General features: G+C 48.0%; 1 protein-coding gene across 1 annotated transcript in view; it reads left to right on the top strand.

Moving 5' to 3' along the window:
- ABCB9 (ATP binding cassette subfamily B member 9) overlaps positions 1 to 4,199 on the top strand; it is a 35,009-nt gene extending 30,810 nt beyond the window's left edge. The window contains exons 9-11 of the mRNA XM_015417681.1: positions 495 to 654; positions 2,716 to 2,852; positions 3,906 to 4,199. Of these exons, the coding sequence (XP_015273167.1) occupies positions 495 to 654; positions 2,716 to 2,852; positions 3,906 to 4,199 (591 nt within the window). The remainder of the gene's footprint in view (positions 1 to 494; positions 655 to 2,715; positions 2,853 to 3,905) is intronic.
- The last annotated feature ends 12,181 nt before the right edge of the window (positions 4,200 to 16,380 follow it).

Genomic DNA, 16,380 nt, shown 5'->3' with positions numbered 1-16,380 from the left:
TTAGAGTCCGCGCACTTAACCACTACACCAAACTGGCTCTGCCCCGGATACTCAACTCCATCCTTTTCTTGGCCTGACCACTGGGCTATGCAGAGGCTGAATGCACCATGAAAATGGCCCCAGAGGAAATTGATTTAAGTGGCCCCCTGCAGGGTTCCAGAACCCCTGGGACTCAGCTCTTTACCTGCCTGCTGAAAGTTGTAGCGCCGCGCCACCCCACCCCGAGGATACGTGTTCTGAGATTAGGCAGGTGGCAGCCTGGGACGGGGCCTTCCCAGTTGTGGCACCGAAGCTCTGGAACTCTCTCCCCAGGGAGATGCTCCTTCTGTTGCCATTTTATGCCAGTGAGTGAAGACTTTTTTGTTCTTGACTTTCCCTCGGTGATTCCCCCCCCCTTCACCAAATGTTTCAATTGTTGTTTTTGCTGTGGATGCCTCTTTGAGCCATCATCATTAATAATTAAATTATGACCGTTCTGTGGATTCTCTCTGTAGATCTCCTTGGTGAGCCAAGAGCCAGTGCTGTTTGCCCGGTCCATTGCAGAAAATATCTCCTATGGCTTGGGGCCTGTCCCTTACGAGTCGGTAGTTCAGGCGGCCCAGAAGGCCAATGCCCACCTATTCGTCACGGAATTGCAAGACGGCTACCATACAGGTACTGAATAGCCTGCTTAACTTTGTTCTCTTGAGGCATCCACAGCAGAGGCAAGGTCTGGAACTTTCTAGTGCTGGGGACCTCAGTTGTGAAGTAGAGAGACAGGTCCGTAGCTCCTGCTTCTGTCAGATCAGTATATTATCTATGTTCCCAAATCACTGCTTATTGAGGCGGAACATCCTTGATTCCTCTCAAACTGAGATGTGAGGTGACTCCACCAAAAACCCTGGTCAGGAGAGATTTGAGGCCTACTCATCATAATCCCTCATAAGAAGAAGAGAAGAGATTGGGCTACCCTGCCCTTCACTACCCAAAGGAGTCTCAGAGCGGCTTACAAACTCCTTTCCCTTCCCCTCCCCAAAACAGACACCCTGTGAGGTAGGTGGGGCTGAGAGAGCTCTTGACAGAAACTGCTCCTGAGAGAACAGCTCTGAGAGAACCTATGACTGACCCAAGGTCACACCAGCAGCTGCATGTGGAGGAGTGGGGAATCAAACCCAGTTCTCCCAGATTGGAGTCCGTGCTCCTAACCACTACACCAAATAATAGACATATTCTTTAGCAGGTGTCCCCAACACGGTTCCCTTCCCGCCGACACTTTTCCTGGCACCTGCCAAGTGTTGGGTGAGGCCTGGTGTGGCTTTTGCCTAGCAAAGCTTCCTATTGGTCAATGGAGATTTGATTGGATGTGCAGATTTTTTTAAACTGTTGTTTTGGCAGCAGCTGCCACCACAGCACAAGGATTTTCACTGTGTGACTGAAAGTAATCTGCAGCAGCCATTTTGTGGCTGTCTCCACCTCCCGTGGCAGCCATTTTGTGCCATGCCCAGCACACTGTCTCTACATTCCGGATGTGTCCGCAGGCTCAAAATGGTTGGGGACCTCAGTTCTAGAGCAATCCTTGAAACTGCTTCATGAACCTTCTCTCAGTAACCCTTAATGGTGATTCCTGACCTTTCAGTGCCTGCGACACAGACGGTGTTGTTGTTTCTGAACTTAAACTGAAGGTGTAGTTCCCCCTTTTTAAAATTTCTTTTACAAAATGTAAACCCTGCCTTTCTCCCCTCGTAAGGGCCACCAAGGCGCCCTGACCTGGAGAGCCCAGGTAAGCCCAGTCTCGTCAGATCTCAGAAGTTAAGCAGGGCCGACCTTGGCAAGTACTTAGAAGGGAGACCTCCAAGGAATTTCAGGGCCAGGATTTCCTCAAGCCCTACATACAGGAGGATCCGGGGGGGGGGGGGGGGGGGGGGTTTGAGCCGTAAGGAAGGGCCAGTTCAGCCAAGATGCATAAGTAAAGCTGCGATTGTATCAAGGCAGCCCGGTAAGATCAATGAATGGCAGCCAATTAGCAGACAAACACGAACACGAGAGCTAACAAGCAGATGTGAGAATGAAGCTTGAGTCCAGCGGCACCCCCAACACCAGGGGTGGCCAAACTGCAGCTCGGGAGCCACATGCGGCTCTTTCACACATATTGTGCATTAGCTCCTGGCAGGGTAGCTGGGGAAGCGAAGGGGAAGCATACTTTTTCTCCCTTCCTGTCTTCCTTCCTTTCCCCTCCATCCCATCTATTTGCTTTCTTGGTTCTCTGGCTCTCTCTCTTTCTCTCTTTCTTTCCACCTCTTTTATTCTTTCTTTCCACCTCTCTCTCTTTCCCCCCTCTCTCTTAGACAAATACATACCATTCGTAAACAAATATCATTGGACAAATGAATATCATTATCAATATCTGTTTTTACCCCTTCTGTTTTTACTTTTGGCAGTCTCGTTTAATGTTAATAAAAAGCAAATTTGCATATTTTTAAATAAAATAAAAACGTGCATGTCATATTTGTTCATGTCTCGCGGCTCTCAAACGTCTGATGTTTATTCTATGTGGCTCTTACGTCGAGCAAGTTTGGCCAGCCATCCCCAAGACCAACCATGCTCAACCCTGGGTACGTGCAAGGACAGAGAGACTCTGCATGTGTAGGTGTGTAGGGAGATCCCAGTACACAGCTCAGCTACTGCACAAAACTAGAGTTGTTAACGATTCTTCTTTCCCTTCCTTTCATTTAACAGAAGCCGGCGAAAAAGGAGCCCAGCTTTCTGGCGGCCAGAAACAGAGAGTCGCTATTGCAAGAGCGTTGATCAGAAACCCACCAATCCTGATCCTGGACGAAGCCACGAGTGCCCTGGATGCCGAGAGCGAGCATGCGGTGAGGAGGAGTGCGGGTGGCGTGTTCTTGTTTTGGGATGGGGTTGGGATGCCAGTGATACCGTCGCAAGGAATTGCCCTGCACTGAGACAGAACATGGGTCTATCTAGCCCAGGACCATCAAGACCAGGGGTCCCCAGTGGGGAGCTGTGGTGCTTTCCTTCACCTTTCCTGGTGCTCGCCGAGTGTTTTTAGAAGGTGGGTGAAGCCAGGCAGGGTTTTTGCACAGCAGGGCTTCTGATGGCCCGTTGCAGATCAGATTGGCTGTGCAGATTAAAATCACGTTTCAGCAGCAGCTGCCACTATAGTGTTGGTTTTATTTTCTTTCTTATTTTTTTCCCCTACTGTATTTGGTCCCCTGCACTGAGCAAGGGGGTTGGAGTTGGTGACCTCTAGGATCCCTTCTAACTCTGTGTCAAAAAACTGGTCTCTTTTAAGAGACTTTTTCTGCCTAAGTGTTGGCTTTCTTGACTATAGAAGTCCTCACCCCCACCTGTTGGCTCATTATCAGAATTGTTGCTTAGGCTGGCAGAAGTGATTAACTTGGCCACTGTGTGACACAGAGTGTTGGACTGGATGGGCCATTGGCCTGATCCAACATTGGCTTCTCTTATGATCTTATGCAGCAGCTAAGAACTGTCATCTAAAGTGGTTGACCACTTGCAATTTAGAGACCTAACCTGGTAACAGCTTTCTATTGGCTAAATGGTTTTTCTTTCTGCACTGAGAACTTCAGCCCCACCAGAAAAAAAGTGCCTCAGAAGCCACAAAGTCCTGGCTACGGGCCATGGTGGCCATTTTGTGGCCCACCTTCCACAGTGGCCAATGTGTGGTTGCACTCACTACTACCCTGTAGCAGAATTCCAAAGGTGGTTTGTAAGCTGGCTGTTTACAAGCCTGGTTTGATACTCTGATTTTGTGAACGACTACACCGTTACCTCTTCCGGGTTTCTGGGGTGGACCTGGCTGGAAAAGTGAAGGGGGGGGGGATTTAACACTGTAATGTTTGCTCGTCGGTGCCTTCTTTTTTAAAAAACTCTCTTCCTCTTGTTAGATTCAGCAGGCTATTTATGGAGATGTCCAGAACCACACAGTACTGGTCATCGCCCACAGACTGAGCACTGTGGAGAAGGCACACAGCATCATTGTCCTCGACAAGGGCCATGTGGTACAGCAAGGGACGCACAAGCAGCTCATGGAAGAAGGAGGCCTTTATCTCAAGCTGGTGCAGAGGCAGATCCTGGGCCACGAAACCAGCACGGGGGACAGCTCACAGCTGGACGGCGGCTTGGCGGACATCCGGAGAGATTCTCCAAAGACTGGACGGCTGGAAGAGTTGCGGATTTAACGTCCGGACTCTATTTGGACTGGGAGGTCATGCTATGAATAGAACTCTGAGGTAAAAACACTCAGGAGTTTGGTTGGAATCCCACTGGAAGAGGAGTCCTCTTTAACCACAAGGTCTCCAGAGATTTCCCGTACGACGCGTTCTGTTTACAAGTCTTAAGCGCTCCATTTCCTTGGGCAGATGACTCCTGGCAGGCGTAGCCCTGCTGACCAGAAAGAGGACCCCAGTAGGTTGGCAGTTCCCAAAGCAATCCATGAGTTCTCTTCTCCTGCTAACACGCATGCAAAACTTGCTGTTATTTATAAACGGGTGTGATTTTTTTTTTTAGGCACACGCATCCGGTGGAAAGAACGATAACCCTTTTGACAGATTGTGCGGACTGTTAAGGAAGTACCGGTGTTGAGCTGGGGCCTAAACCAGTAGTCGCTTTGTGAGATCACTCTAGTGCCTGTAGACAACCTTTCTACTTCCGTGAATGTTCAGTTGCACCTCAAGTACTTTCGAAGTATACGTTTTGCCTGGGTCTCGACATATGTGAAATGTCGACGGTCTGAGACCTGGATTCCCCCACCCCCCCTAAACTGGTGGGTACATCTAGCTTAGAGTGCACAGCTTTATGTGGTGGTATATTCACAGAGAGGATGCATGTCCGTTTAAAAACAAAATAGAAGCCTTGGAGGAGTTTTTTTGGATTGGGCGTCCAGAGCCACTATGCCTTTCTGAAAAAACTTACGCTCAGTCGCCCAATAGGTGCAGAACCTCCATTATTATGATGGGGCTTAGATGGGGGGGGGGGCGATGGATTTCATCCCTGGCTTACAGCAGTTCTCTTCTTGCAAAGCATCTGGGGGGGGTGTTTAGCATCGGGCTCAGAGAAGCAGCTTTTAATTGCAACTTGAACATTTCAAAGCATGTCTGTAACTTATTTTTTTTAATTATTGCTCATCGTTGGTTGAACAGGGCATCCCCCTCCCCTCTGATTCACAGGCAGTGAGTCAATCCTCGTTTCAAAATTCAGGTTCCAAGGGTGGTACAGGACACTCTCTCTCTCTCTCTCTTTCATCAGGTTTTGCGGGTGCTGCCTCTCTCTCTCTCTCTCTCTCTCTCTCTCTCTCTCTCTCTCTCTCTCTCTCTTTTAAAATGCCTAAAATCCAGGTGTGAGCTGTTAGCAATTGAGACAGGAACATCTCATACACAAGCCCTGCTTAAAGAAGTTGGCAGAAGAGCATTTTCACCCGCAACTCCCTTTTTCTTTCAATAAGGTTTGCTTAGAAGACGATCCTCTGTCTCGGTATAGACTCACCTGCTACTTCCAGATCACTTGCTTTTATTTGACAATCAAGCCTCGGTTGCCTGCAATTGCTCTCTTTGGTTGGTCCGTTGTCTGTTGTGTTCTAGCAAAGTGGCGAGAGAATGGACCCAGAATCAGACCCGAGTTCCATTTCGTGCCACCCAATGGGAACCAGTCCTCTCGTCATCCCATAAACGATTGGGAGAAGCTCCTGTGTAGCCGTTAATATGCTTTAAAAAAAGACACTACTGAACCCTAGACTGTGAATTGAAAACTCAGCTTGTTTGGTTTTTTCTAAACAACTGGTGTTCGTTCCCGTCTCTCAAGTTGCACTTGGTTTTGAAATGACCTCAAGCACTTTAGCACCTAATTCCTTTCTTGGTATTTTTGACGCTGCTGTGTTTTTTTGGCAGCTTTGGTTGTTTGCAATATTTAACAGAAGCGCGAATATATGTATGTGTATATATATATATATATATTGGTTTAGTGATATTTTACGAACTCTTTACAGAATAAAAAGACTACCTCTGCCACTCGGTTTTCACATTGGGCGTCTGAGGGTGTTTTGATGTCTTTTAGGCCTGACCTGGATGGCTAGGGCTCTCAGGTCCCCCCCGGCTCACCAGTGGGGGGTAGGGTTGCCACCTCCAGGTTGGGGAAACTCCTGGAGATTTGGGGATGGAGACTGGAGAGGACAGGGACCTCAGTGGGGTACAGTGTCACAGAGTCCACCCTCCAAAGCCTCCGTTTTCTCCAGGAGAACTGATCTCTGTAGTCTGGAGATGAGCTGTAATTTTAGGGGATCCCCAGGTCCCACCTGGAGGCTGGCATCCCTATGGATTGCCCAGGTTAGCTCGATCTTGGAAGCTCAGCAGGATCGGTCCTGGTTCCGGCTTGGAAGGCAGTCCAGGCAGGCCGTGGCAAACCAACCTTGTTGGTCTCTTGCCTTGAAAACCCTCCGGGATTGCCAACATAAGTCGGCTGCCGTTTGACTGCCACCACCATGTTATATTAATCTGCACAGCAGCAGCTGGGTTCGGAAGCTGATCAGCTGAGGCCTTTTGCCAGAGCCCCCGAGACTTGAAACTGGATCTCCACTCCAATCTGGCCTCCATTTTCATTTAATGGAGAAGGGCAACAGCAGTGTGAAAGAATTCGTTCACACCTCCCGGGGGGGAGGGGTCCTGCTCAGGGTCTCTTGGCAAAGGGCACCCAAAAGCCTGGCGAGGGCACTGTTACTTTTCCAGCGGCTCATGTAATTAAGAGGGGCTTGGCTTTATCGCTGATTGCTTGGGATGCATTTGGTAGCTTAAGGCCCACTGCTTGGGGGAGGGGGGAATTATGGGGCTGTTGAGTCCCTGGATATCATCACCTGCTGATTATCTCAAAATTCATGACCGGCTGCAAGAGGAACCCCCTTTCCCGACACTGCTTTACCCGCAGTCACTTTTGGTTGCTGGTTTTTACTACGGTGGCTCAAGTGGTTAAGACGCTGAACTGCAGGCTGTGGAAGGTCGGTAGTTCAGCAGTTCAAGACCCAGGTGCCGCATGACGGAGTGAGCTCCCGTCTCTAGTTCCAGCTCCTGCCAACCTAGCAGTTCGAAAGCAAGAAATTGCAAGTAGATAAATAGGTACCACTTCAGTGGGAAGGTAACAGCGTTCCGTGCGCATTGGTGTTTAGTCATGCCGGCCACATGACCACGAAAATGTCTTCAGACAGCGCTGGCTCTTCGGCTTTGAAACGGAGATGAGGACCGCAACCCTAGAGTCGGACTCGCCTGGCTTTCGAGCAAGGGAACCTTTATCTTTACTATTTCACAAAACGCCAGCCACACGTCAGGATTAGGGCCACACTTGCTTTTGAAGACCTGGCCTTTCAAGCGGTTTTTTTTGTTTGTTTATTATTTTAAAAAAGCTTACCACACCCTACTCAAAGTGCCCAAATGACACACAGTGTTAAAACGAAAATCATAAAAATCTGATAAGATCGGTACACAAGGTCGAAATAAAATCTTAAATACAATTTTAAAAAAAACAGAAACCACACACATTTAACTAAACTCAATAGCTGGCATTTTCTCCTGCAAGCCTCCTCTGGACCTTTGCAGTTTAAGTATTTGTATGTCAGAACTTCCCTCCATAAACCCTGCCCGGCCCAGCCTCCACCCCCAAATCTCCAGGCATTTCCCAACCTGTAGCTGGCAACCCCATCTCCCTTCCGAGTACTGGCCCTGCTTAGCTTCTGAGATCGGGCTATACCACGCCACCAGTGTTCCCTCTAAGCTGAGTTAATGTGAGCTAGCTCACAGGGTTTTAGCCTCCAGTTCACATACTTTTGCCTTAGCTCAGGAAGGAGGGCTCCAGAGCAAACTAAGTTATACGGTAGCCAAATCGCTCGCTCACAACTTTAGTGCCAGTAGCTCACAAAGTCGAATTTTTGCTCACATGACTCCACAACGTAGAGGGAGCATTGCATGCCGCCTTTCCTCAATAGATGAAATAACAAGCCCCCAATCCCTCCTTCCTTTAAAAGACGCCTGCCGCCAGTGGGATATGGGGCGTAGGGTTGCCAGCTCCAGGTTGGGAAACTCCTGGAGATTTGGGGATGGAGATTTGGGGAGGACAGGGACCTCAGTGGGGTAGAAAGCCATACAGTCCACCCGCCAAAGCATCCATTTTCTCTGGAGGAACTGATCACTGTAGTCTGCCGATGAGCTGTAATCCTGGAGGATCCCCAGGTCCCACCTGGAGGCTGGCATGCCTCCACTCCACTCTTAATGAGGACAGGATTTCACTAGTTAGGCAGGATCGGTACTTAGCCGGCCTGCATTAGACATGATTTGTTGAGACATATTATTTATTTCCACATGTGGTTTATGCCTATTCACAACGAGCCCACAAACCCTTGACCTTGTCTCCTTTTAGGTTTAACTTCGACGGGGTTCTTGGGCGTGTCCATGTTCCATGAGTCACCCTCACAGTAGTCTGCTTGTGCCGGAAAGTGCATTGGGAACGCAATTTGCAAGTCTAATCTCTGGATTTCTCTCGCCTCTTCCGCAGTAGGTTGCTACAGTCATAGAACTTGTTCAAACCACCTTCGAAATCTATTTTGCATTCTTCCTGCTTAAAAGCAGCCGGCCAGTGCTCTAACATGCTGTTCGGTTTGCATATAGAAAACGATTCACTCCTGCTATCCATATACTGCCAGATATTTAGATGGAGCATAAATAAATCTTGGAGCGAAGACAGATACGATCCCCACGACCAGTGAGGCGCATTTGGAACTAACCTTACTACATTCAGCATAAACCAGTCCTGACACGGCTGAACACAGAGAAAAGCTAGTTCAAGTTTGGACATGTTGAATGGCTACTTGCTGTGATATCGCCAGAACAGTAGTTTCTATAGCACTTCTGCAATTGTTTTCGGAGTTTATTTTTCCCCCCCAGAGTTTATTTTTTAACTAAGACAATTAATGCACATATGGTATTAAAAAAAAGAGAGAGAGAGAGAAACTAGCTGCCCTGAAGTATGGTATGAGGGGCAAAAACCCTGGTCAGGAGAGATCTGAGGCCTACTCATCATAATCCCTCATAAGAAGAAGAAGAGAAGAGATTGGATTTCTACCCTGCCCTTCACTACCCAAAGGAGTCTCAGAGCGGCTTACAAACTCCTTTCCCTCCCCCTCCCCACAACAGACACCCTGTGAGGTAGGTGGGGCTGAGAGAGCTCTGACAGAAACTGCTCGTGAGGGAACAGCTCTGAGAGAACTTATGACTGACCCAAGGTCACACCAGCAGCTGCATGTGGAGGAGTGGGGAATCAATCCCAGTTCTCCCAGATTGGAGTCTGTGCTCCTAACCACTACACCAAATAACAGACATATTCTATAGTAGGTGTCCCCAACACAGTTCCCTTCCTGCCGACACTGTTCCTGGCACCTGCCAAGTGTTGTGTGGGGACTGGTGTGGCTTTTGCCTAGCAAAGCTTCTTAACAAGCCCCCAATCCCTCCTCCCTTTAAAAGACGCCTGCCGCCAGTGGGATATGGGGCGTAGGGTTGCCAGCTCCAGGTTGGGAAACTCCTGGAGATTTGGGGATGGAGACCGGGGAGGACAGGGACCTCAGTGGGGTAGAAAGCCATACAGTCCACCCGCCAAAGCATCCATTTTCTCTGGAGGAACTGATCACTGAAGTCTGGCGATGAGCTGTAATCCTAGAGAGGATCCCCAGGTCCCACCTGGAGGCTGGCATCCCTCCACTCCACTCTTAATGAGGACAGGATTTCACTAGAGAGCCAGTTTGGTGTAGTGGTGAAGTGTGCGGCTCTAATCTGGGAGAACCGGGTTTGATTCCCCACTCCTCCACTTGCACCTGCTGATGTGACCTTGGGTCAGTCACAAGCTCTGGCACAGCTGTTCTTGAAAAAGAGCAGTTTCTGTCAGAGTTCTCTCAGCCCCACCCACCTCGCAGGGTGTCTGTTGTGGGGAGGGGAAGGGAAAGGAGTCTGTAAGCCGCTCTGAGACTCCAAGTGAAGGGCGGGGTATAAATCCAATCTCTTCTTCTTCTTCTTCTTCTTCTTCTTCTTCTTCTTCTTCTACTAGTTAGGCAGGATCAGTACTTAGCCGGCCTGCATTAGACATGATTTGTTGAGACATAGCTGCCCTGAAGTATGGTATGAGGGGCAAAACTGGGTATATGAACACATGTAAGGTGCCTTTTACTAAATTAGAGCATTGGTCCATCAGGAAGAAGAAGAAAACAAGAGATTGGATTTATACCCCGCCCTTCACTACCCGAAGGAGCGTCTGAGCGGCTTACGATCTCCTTACCCTTACCCTCCCCACCCCACAACAGACACCCTGTGAGGTAGGTGGGGCTGAGAGAGCTCTTTCGAGAACCTCTCCTGAGAGAACAGCTCTGAGAGAATTTGTGACTGACCCAAGGTCACACCAGCAGCTGCATGTGGAGGAGTGAGGGATCCCGGTTCTCCCAGATTAGAGTCAGCACTCCTGACCACTACACCAAACTGGCTCTCTTCTCTTTGTTCCACTGCCTACTCAGGTGAACTCAGCTTAGAGAGGAACACCTCCTGAGCTAGGGACCCACCCTGTGGTATTTGCTTCTAAGTGAAATGTGCTTGGACACTCCACACACAAACTCCTATCGTTCAGTAAAGGCCTTCTAAAGGAGCTCAACAGGCTATAATGCCATAGAATTCACCCTCCAGAGCAGCCATTTTCTCCAGGGGAGCTAAACTCCATGGTCTGGAGATCAGTTGTAATTCTAGGAGATCTCCAGGCCCCAAATGGAGGTTGGCAACCATAAAGGGAGACCACAAAGGAAGATTCTAGGGTTGCCAGGTGCTTACCGTCTGCCGGTGGGGGGCTCCATGCTGTTCCCTGGGATCTTCTGAGATCCAGAGGTGACATCATTGCACCGGGCACATCATGCAGGGGCTGCTCTAGCATTTGACCAAAAACTCTATGGTCACCATGGTCAACCTCCTTCCAAAAACTCTATGGTGACCATAAAGTTTTTAGCCAAATGCTAGAGCGTCCCCTACGTGATGTGCCCAGCATGATGACTTCATCTCTGGGTGACATCATTACATCAGGCACGTCGGGTACAGCGGTGCTCTTTGGGGGTGGGGCTTCCCCCATCGGCCAGCTGCCCAAGGGCGGATTGGGCCCCCCAAAATCAAATGGTGACCCTAGAAAATTCTGCAGAGGACAGGAATGACATACCACTTCTGCTTCCCACTTGCCTTGAAAGCCCCTTGCTGAGGACACGATAAGTCTGTTGCGTCTTGATGACACCTCACATACACACATTTTATCTTTGGTTTCAGTTGGGAATCTTTTTTAATTATTATTGTCAGCTGCCTTGAACCAAGAGGAAAGGTGGGATATAAAATGTCTGAACGAATAAATAAACATTCGAGCCAGCAGCTGAACCTTAACACTGAAACCAGAACGAAACCGATAGCAGCGAGAACCAACCCCCTTCCCTATCTATCATCCACAAGCATCACAGACCACCACCGCACTGATGGCTTAATCAAACATAATTCCTGTTTACCTTGAGTTTGCTTTTTGTTCTGTAGTATCAAAAGGATTCCACGGGGGGGGGGGGTTTGTTGTTGTGAGAACTGGGACTACCCTGCTTAGATACCGAACCAGGAAGTCCTGCCTGAAAATTGTCAGGTGTTCAAGTGTTTATATCCTGTAAACTTGTGTGCACGTCGTGCTGTTTGAGAATTGTTCCAAGCCAAACAAACCCCACCCTGTCCATTTTATGGGTTAGGCCAGCAACCTTGTCCTTGAACTTCGTCCATAGAAATCTGTAAACTGCATCTTTGCATGGCAAAAATCCACAGAACCCCCCCCCCACACACACACACAACCAATACAACAGTGCACTCCTGTTTGCTAAACACATGAGCCAGTCAGTAAGACAAGATCTGTATCAGACTTGGCAGACATAGGCTCCAAGCCAGCTAATGTTAACAGCAATGGGATTTACAGCAAATTTTTGTTGGATTACGGACACCAAGAAGCTATGGGGGTGTAACAAGATTTTGGATTCTAATTTAAAATTGGGCTTGCCAACCTCCAGGTGGGGTCTGGAGATCTTCTGCTTTTAACAACTGAGCTCCAGACTACAGAGATCAGTTCCCTTTAGGGTTGCCAAGTCTTACCTGCTTAATAGCGGGGGAGTCCTGGGTCCTTTCTCAAGAAAGAAAGAAAGAAAGAAAGAAAGAAAGAAAGAAAGAAAGAAAGAAAGAAAGAAAGAAAGAAAGAAAGAAAGAAAGAAAGAAAGAAAGAAGTCATAACACAAATATGTGTTCAAACACCGGCTCATCCATGAAGTTTAAAGCTACTAATCATAATTTCCAGGGGTCATTTCGAAGAAAAAGAGGTGCAAGAGCTCATTAGCATAACCCATAAGCATACCTTATTTGCATATGCCACACCCCCTGACATCACCGGAAGTGTGTCAGAAGGCAACATCCATCACTCAGGCTCCACTGGACTGTTTTGGATTGTTAGCTATTGGGGGGGGGGATGTGCAGATCTGTCCTCGCAGAGGAGGGAGAGCTTGTACCTGAAGGCGGGCGGGGGGGGGCCTCTGCAACTTACCTGGCTGCTTCTTGCTCCTCATGGAGCGACTGAGAGCTGCTGGGAGCAGGGGGTAGGGCTTGTTGCATGTGCCCGCCCCCTGGGCTCCTTACCGCCAGAGCTCTGCTCCTGTTCGCTCCCACAGGAAATGGCCCCTGATAATTTCTCAGTCTAAAAATGGGGGCTGTTCTTATCTATATCGCCTTAAGCTCTTCAAATTAAAGGTGTAAATGAAAAATTAAGTGGTAGCAGAATTAATTAAATCACTAGGGAAACTTTAGCATCTTAGTCTTTATTGCTGCAAAAGGATCTTGCTGAACAATTTTCAGAGCATAAGATGTAAGATACTATCTTCACCCAACACTGAAGTGGGATTTTCTTCTTCTTCTTCTTAGATTCCTCCTAATCTTCAAGGGTGGAAAAATCTGAGGTATGTCAGGATAAAAGTGCATCAGGATAAAAATGTCTTAGTAGTAGTAGCATTTTTAGAAAAAAAGTAAGAGTCCAGTAGCACCTTAAATACTAACAATATTTGTGGTAGGGTTGAGCTTGCTCACTTCTTCAGATACATTAGAGCTACAGTGTGTGAGTCCATCTAAGGACAGATGGACTCATACTCTAGCTGTATGCAGGGCTCTTTTTGTAGAAAAAGCCCAGCAGGAACTCATTAGCATAATAGGCCACACCCAACAGCAGGAACTCATTAGCATATTATGGAACACCCCTGATTACACAGCTCATTAGCATATTAGGCCACACCCCCATGTTACCAGAAGTGTAGTCATCCAGCCACACCCACCTTTTGCTTCGTATTCTGTTTACCCTGTTTGTTGTCAAAACCCAGGGCTTTTTTTTTAATAGGAACTCCTTTGCCACACACCCCTAACGTAGCCAATCCTAATGAGTTTCTGCTGTTGGGTGTGGCCTATTATGCTAATGTGTTCCTGCTGGGCATGGCCAACTCGGGAGCCAGCCGGAACTCTGTTCCTGTGTGTTCCTGCCCAAAAATAGCCCTGTGTATCTGAAGAAGTGAGCAGTGACTCACAAAAGCTCTCAGCCTGCCACAGACTTTGTTAGTCTGTGTCACAACAGAGATTTGTGTTAGTCTTTGTTAATTTTTAAGGTGCTGCTGGACTCTGGCTTTTTTCTACTACTACACAGACTAACACGGCTTACCCATCTTGATCTAGTACCATTTTTTGTATTTATTTACTTAAATTTATACCCCACCTTTCTCCCCAATGGGGTTTGCATCATTCTCTTGCCTTCCATTGTATCCTCACAACAACCTTGCGAGGTGGGTAAGGCTGAGGTTGCCAACCGCCAGGGGGAGTCTATAGATCTCCCAGAACCACATTTTCTCCCTCCTGGAGAAAATGGCTGCCCCAGAAGGAACACTCCATGGCACTCCATCCTACTAAGGTTCATCCCCTCCCTAAAACCCACCCTCCCAGGCTATACCCCTAGATCTCCATTAATTCGCCAAACCTTAGCTGGCAACCCTAGACTGAGGGCCTGTGACTTGCCCAAGGTCACCCGGTGAGCTTCTGAGGCAGAGTAAGGATTTGAACCTGGGTCTCTCAGATCCTAGTGTAACACTCTAACCCAGGGATATCGAACTCATTTGTTACGAGGGCCAGGTCTGACATAAATGAGACCTTGTTGGTCCAAGCCACGTGTGTCATAAAATGTAATGCCAGGTAGCAGAGATATAAACTTTATAAAGGACACAAACACAAAAGTTTTTTTTAAACTTAAATTAAAAACATGCTTAAAACATTAGCACTCTTGCAATGTTTTCTTTATTTAACAGCATCTGATAACTGACACCTCTTGCTCTGAATTACTGCATCAAAATGTCTGTCCTGTTGCAATCCTGAGTATGTTGTTCAGGTGTGTATCTGTAAGCTGCAAACCTACAATGACACAGCAGCAGCAGAACTGGAAGAAGCAGCAGAAGACAGCCAGTTCCACTGCAGGCCTGATAGAAGTCCTCTGGGGGCCTGATCCATCCCCCGGGCCGCATATTTGACACCCCTGCTCTAATCGCTATACCACACTGGCTCTCAGTCTATGGCTGTGGGTGCCCAAATTACTAACCTTTGTGCTTCTGGCCTTAGGAATGGTTAACATTTACTTTTGTCTCATTTTCTATTACATTTTTTAAAATTTTCCTTGAGGTATATACTGGCATGCCCAGGGCTCTAGTCGGGGGGGAGCTCTCAGGTACGGAGCTCCGGAAGAGAACCTCTAGGGGGCGGGGCGGTCACGTGGTGAAGCCCCGCCCCCTTCTTTACCCCGCCCTCTGCTTCGATCCTCATTCCGTTTGGGAATGAGGATGAAGCAGGAGGGTAAGTAGCCGGGCCTTCTGACACACTTCCGGTGATGTCAGGGGGTGTGGCCTTCTGTCACTTCCGGTGATGTAAGGGGGCGTGGCATATGCAAATAAGTTATGCTAATGAGTTATGCTAATGAGCTCCGGCAGCTCTTTTTCTACAACAAGACCCCTGGCATGCCTATATTAACAGCAGTGGATGCGACACTACGGTTTCTTGAAAGACGGATTATTTAAAATATGGGAAGGCCAAATCATGTATTAATACCTGGAGAATTGTTTTCTCGCATGCTGTATTTTAATTTTCCCTTCAGGACATTGCATGGAATTGCCTACTGAGGTCATGGAGGAATATATAACGCCTCTGAGACAGTACTTGAACTTTCTCGGTGCCCTCTTATTCCCATTTGACTTTAATTGTCCTTCTTACCCAACAAGAAAACTGAGTCTCTGCACAGAAAGGTAAGAGTCTTACCCAACTAGACAGCAGCAGGCCACCCAGTTACTCCACCCGAGGAATCCTAAAACTCATTCACATCTGAATAATTAGGGAGAGCAATTTTTGCCTGGAGCAAAAGCGTTCCTGGAAAAAGCAGGTAATCCTTTTTCATGGGGGACATTCCTCTGCAGGAAATAACTTGGCTCTGTAGACATAGTCAAAGTGTGTGGGTGTGTGGAGGGGAAAGAGTACAATTTATTAGCGCCTAGGGAGTCCTGGCCAGGTGGAATCTGTGACATTATACACCATTAGGGTTACTAGATGTCCTCTTTTTAGGGGACGTGTCCTAATTTCTTAGTGTCCATCCTCTTTTGGGCTCTTTGAGAACCAATTTGGTGCAATGGTTAGGAGCGCAGACTCTAATCTGGGAGAACTGGGTTTGATTCCCCACTCCTCCACATGAAGCTGCTGGCGTGACCTTGGGCAAGCCACAGTTCTCTCAGAGCTGTTCTCCCAAGAGCAGTTCTCAAAAGAGCTCTCTCAGCCCCACCTACCTTACAGGGTGTCTGTTGTGGGGAGGGGAAGGAAAAGGGATTATAAACAGCTCTGAGACTCCTTCAGGTAGTGAAGGGTGGAGTATAAATGCAATCTCCTCCTCTTCTCTTTTTAAAAAAACGATAGAAATGTCCTCTTTTTTGGGTTGGCAGGTTAGAAATATTCCTAGTTAGGAACAATTATCACAGCTTAAATAGCAGAGGTATTTAGAAGGAGATTTGTCATAGTGACCACTTGTTTGAAGTCGTCAGTTGGGAAATGTGTCCTCTTTTTTTGCTTTTCAGAATATGGTAACCCTATACAACACTGAAGTCCCTGCTCTCCCCAAACCCCACCCTCCTCAAGCGCCACCCTCAAAATCTCCACGTATTTCCCAACCCAGCGCTGGCAGCCCTAGGAGAGAGTCATGTTACAAGGTTCTTCCCAGCTAAGACGTTTTTGG

Source organism: Gekko japonicus, unplaced genomic scaffold (genome assembly GCF_001447785.1).
Source record: "Gekko japonicus isolate JY-2015 unplaced genomic scaffold, Gekko_japonicus_V1.1 scaffold64, whole genome shotgun sequence".
Taxonomy (NCBI): Eukaryota; Metazoa; Chordata; class Lepidosauria; order Squamata; family Gekkonidae; genus Gekko; species Gekko japonicus.
This window is presented reverse-complemented; position numbering and strand designations above follow the sequence as displayed.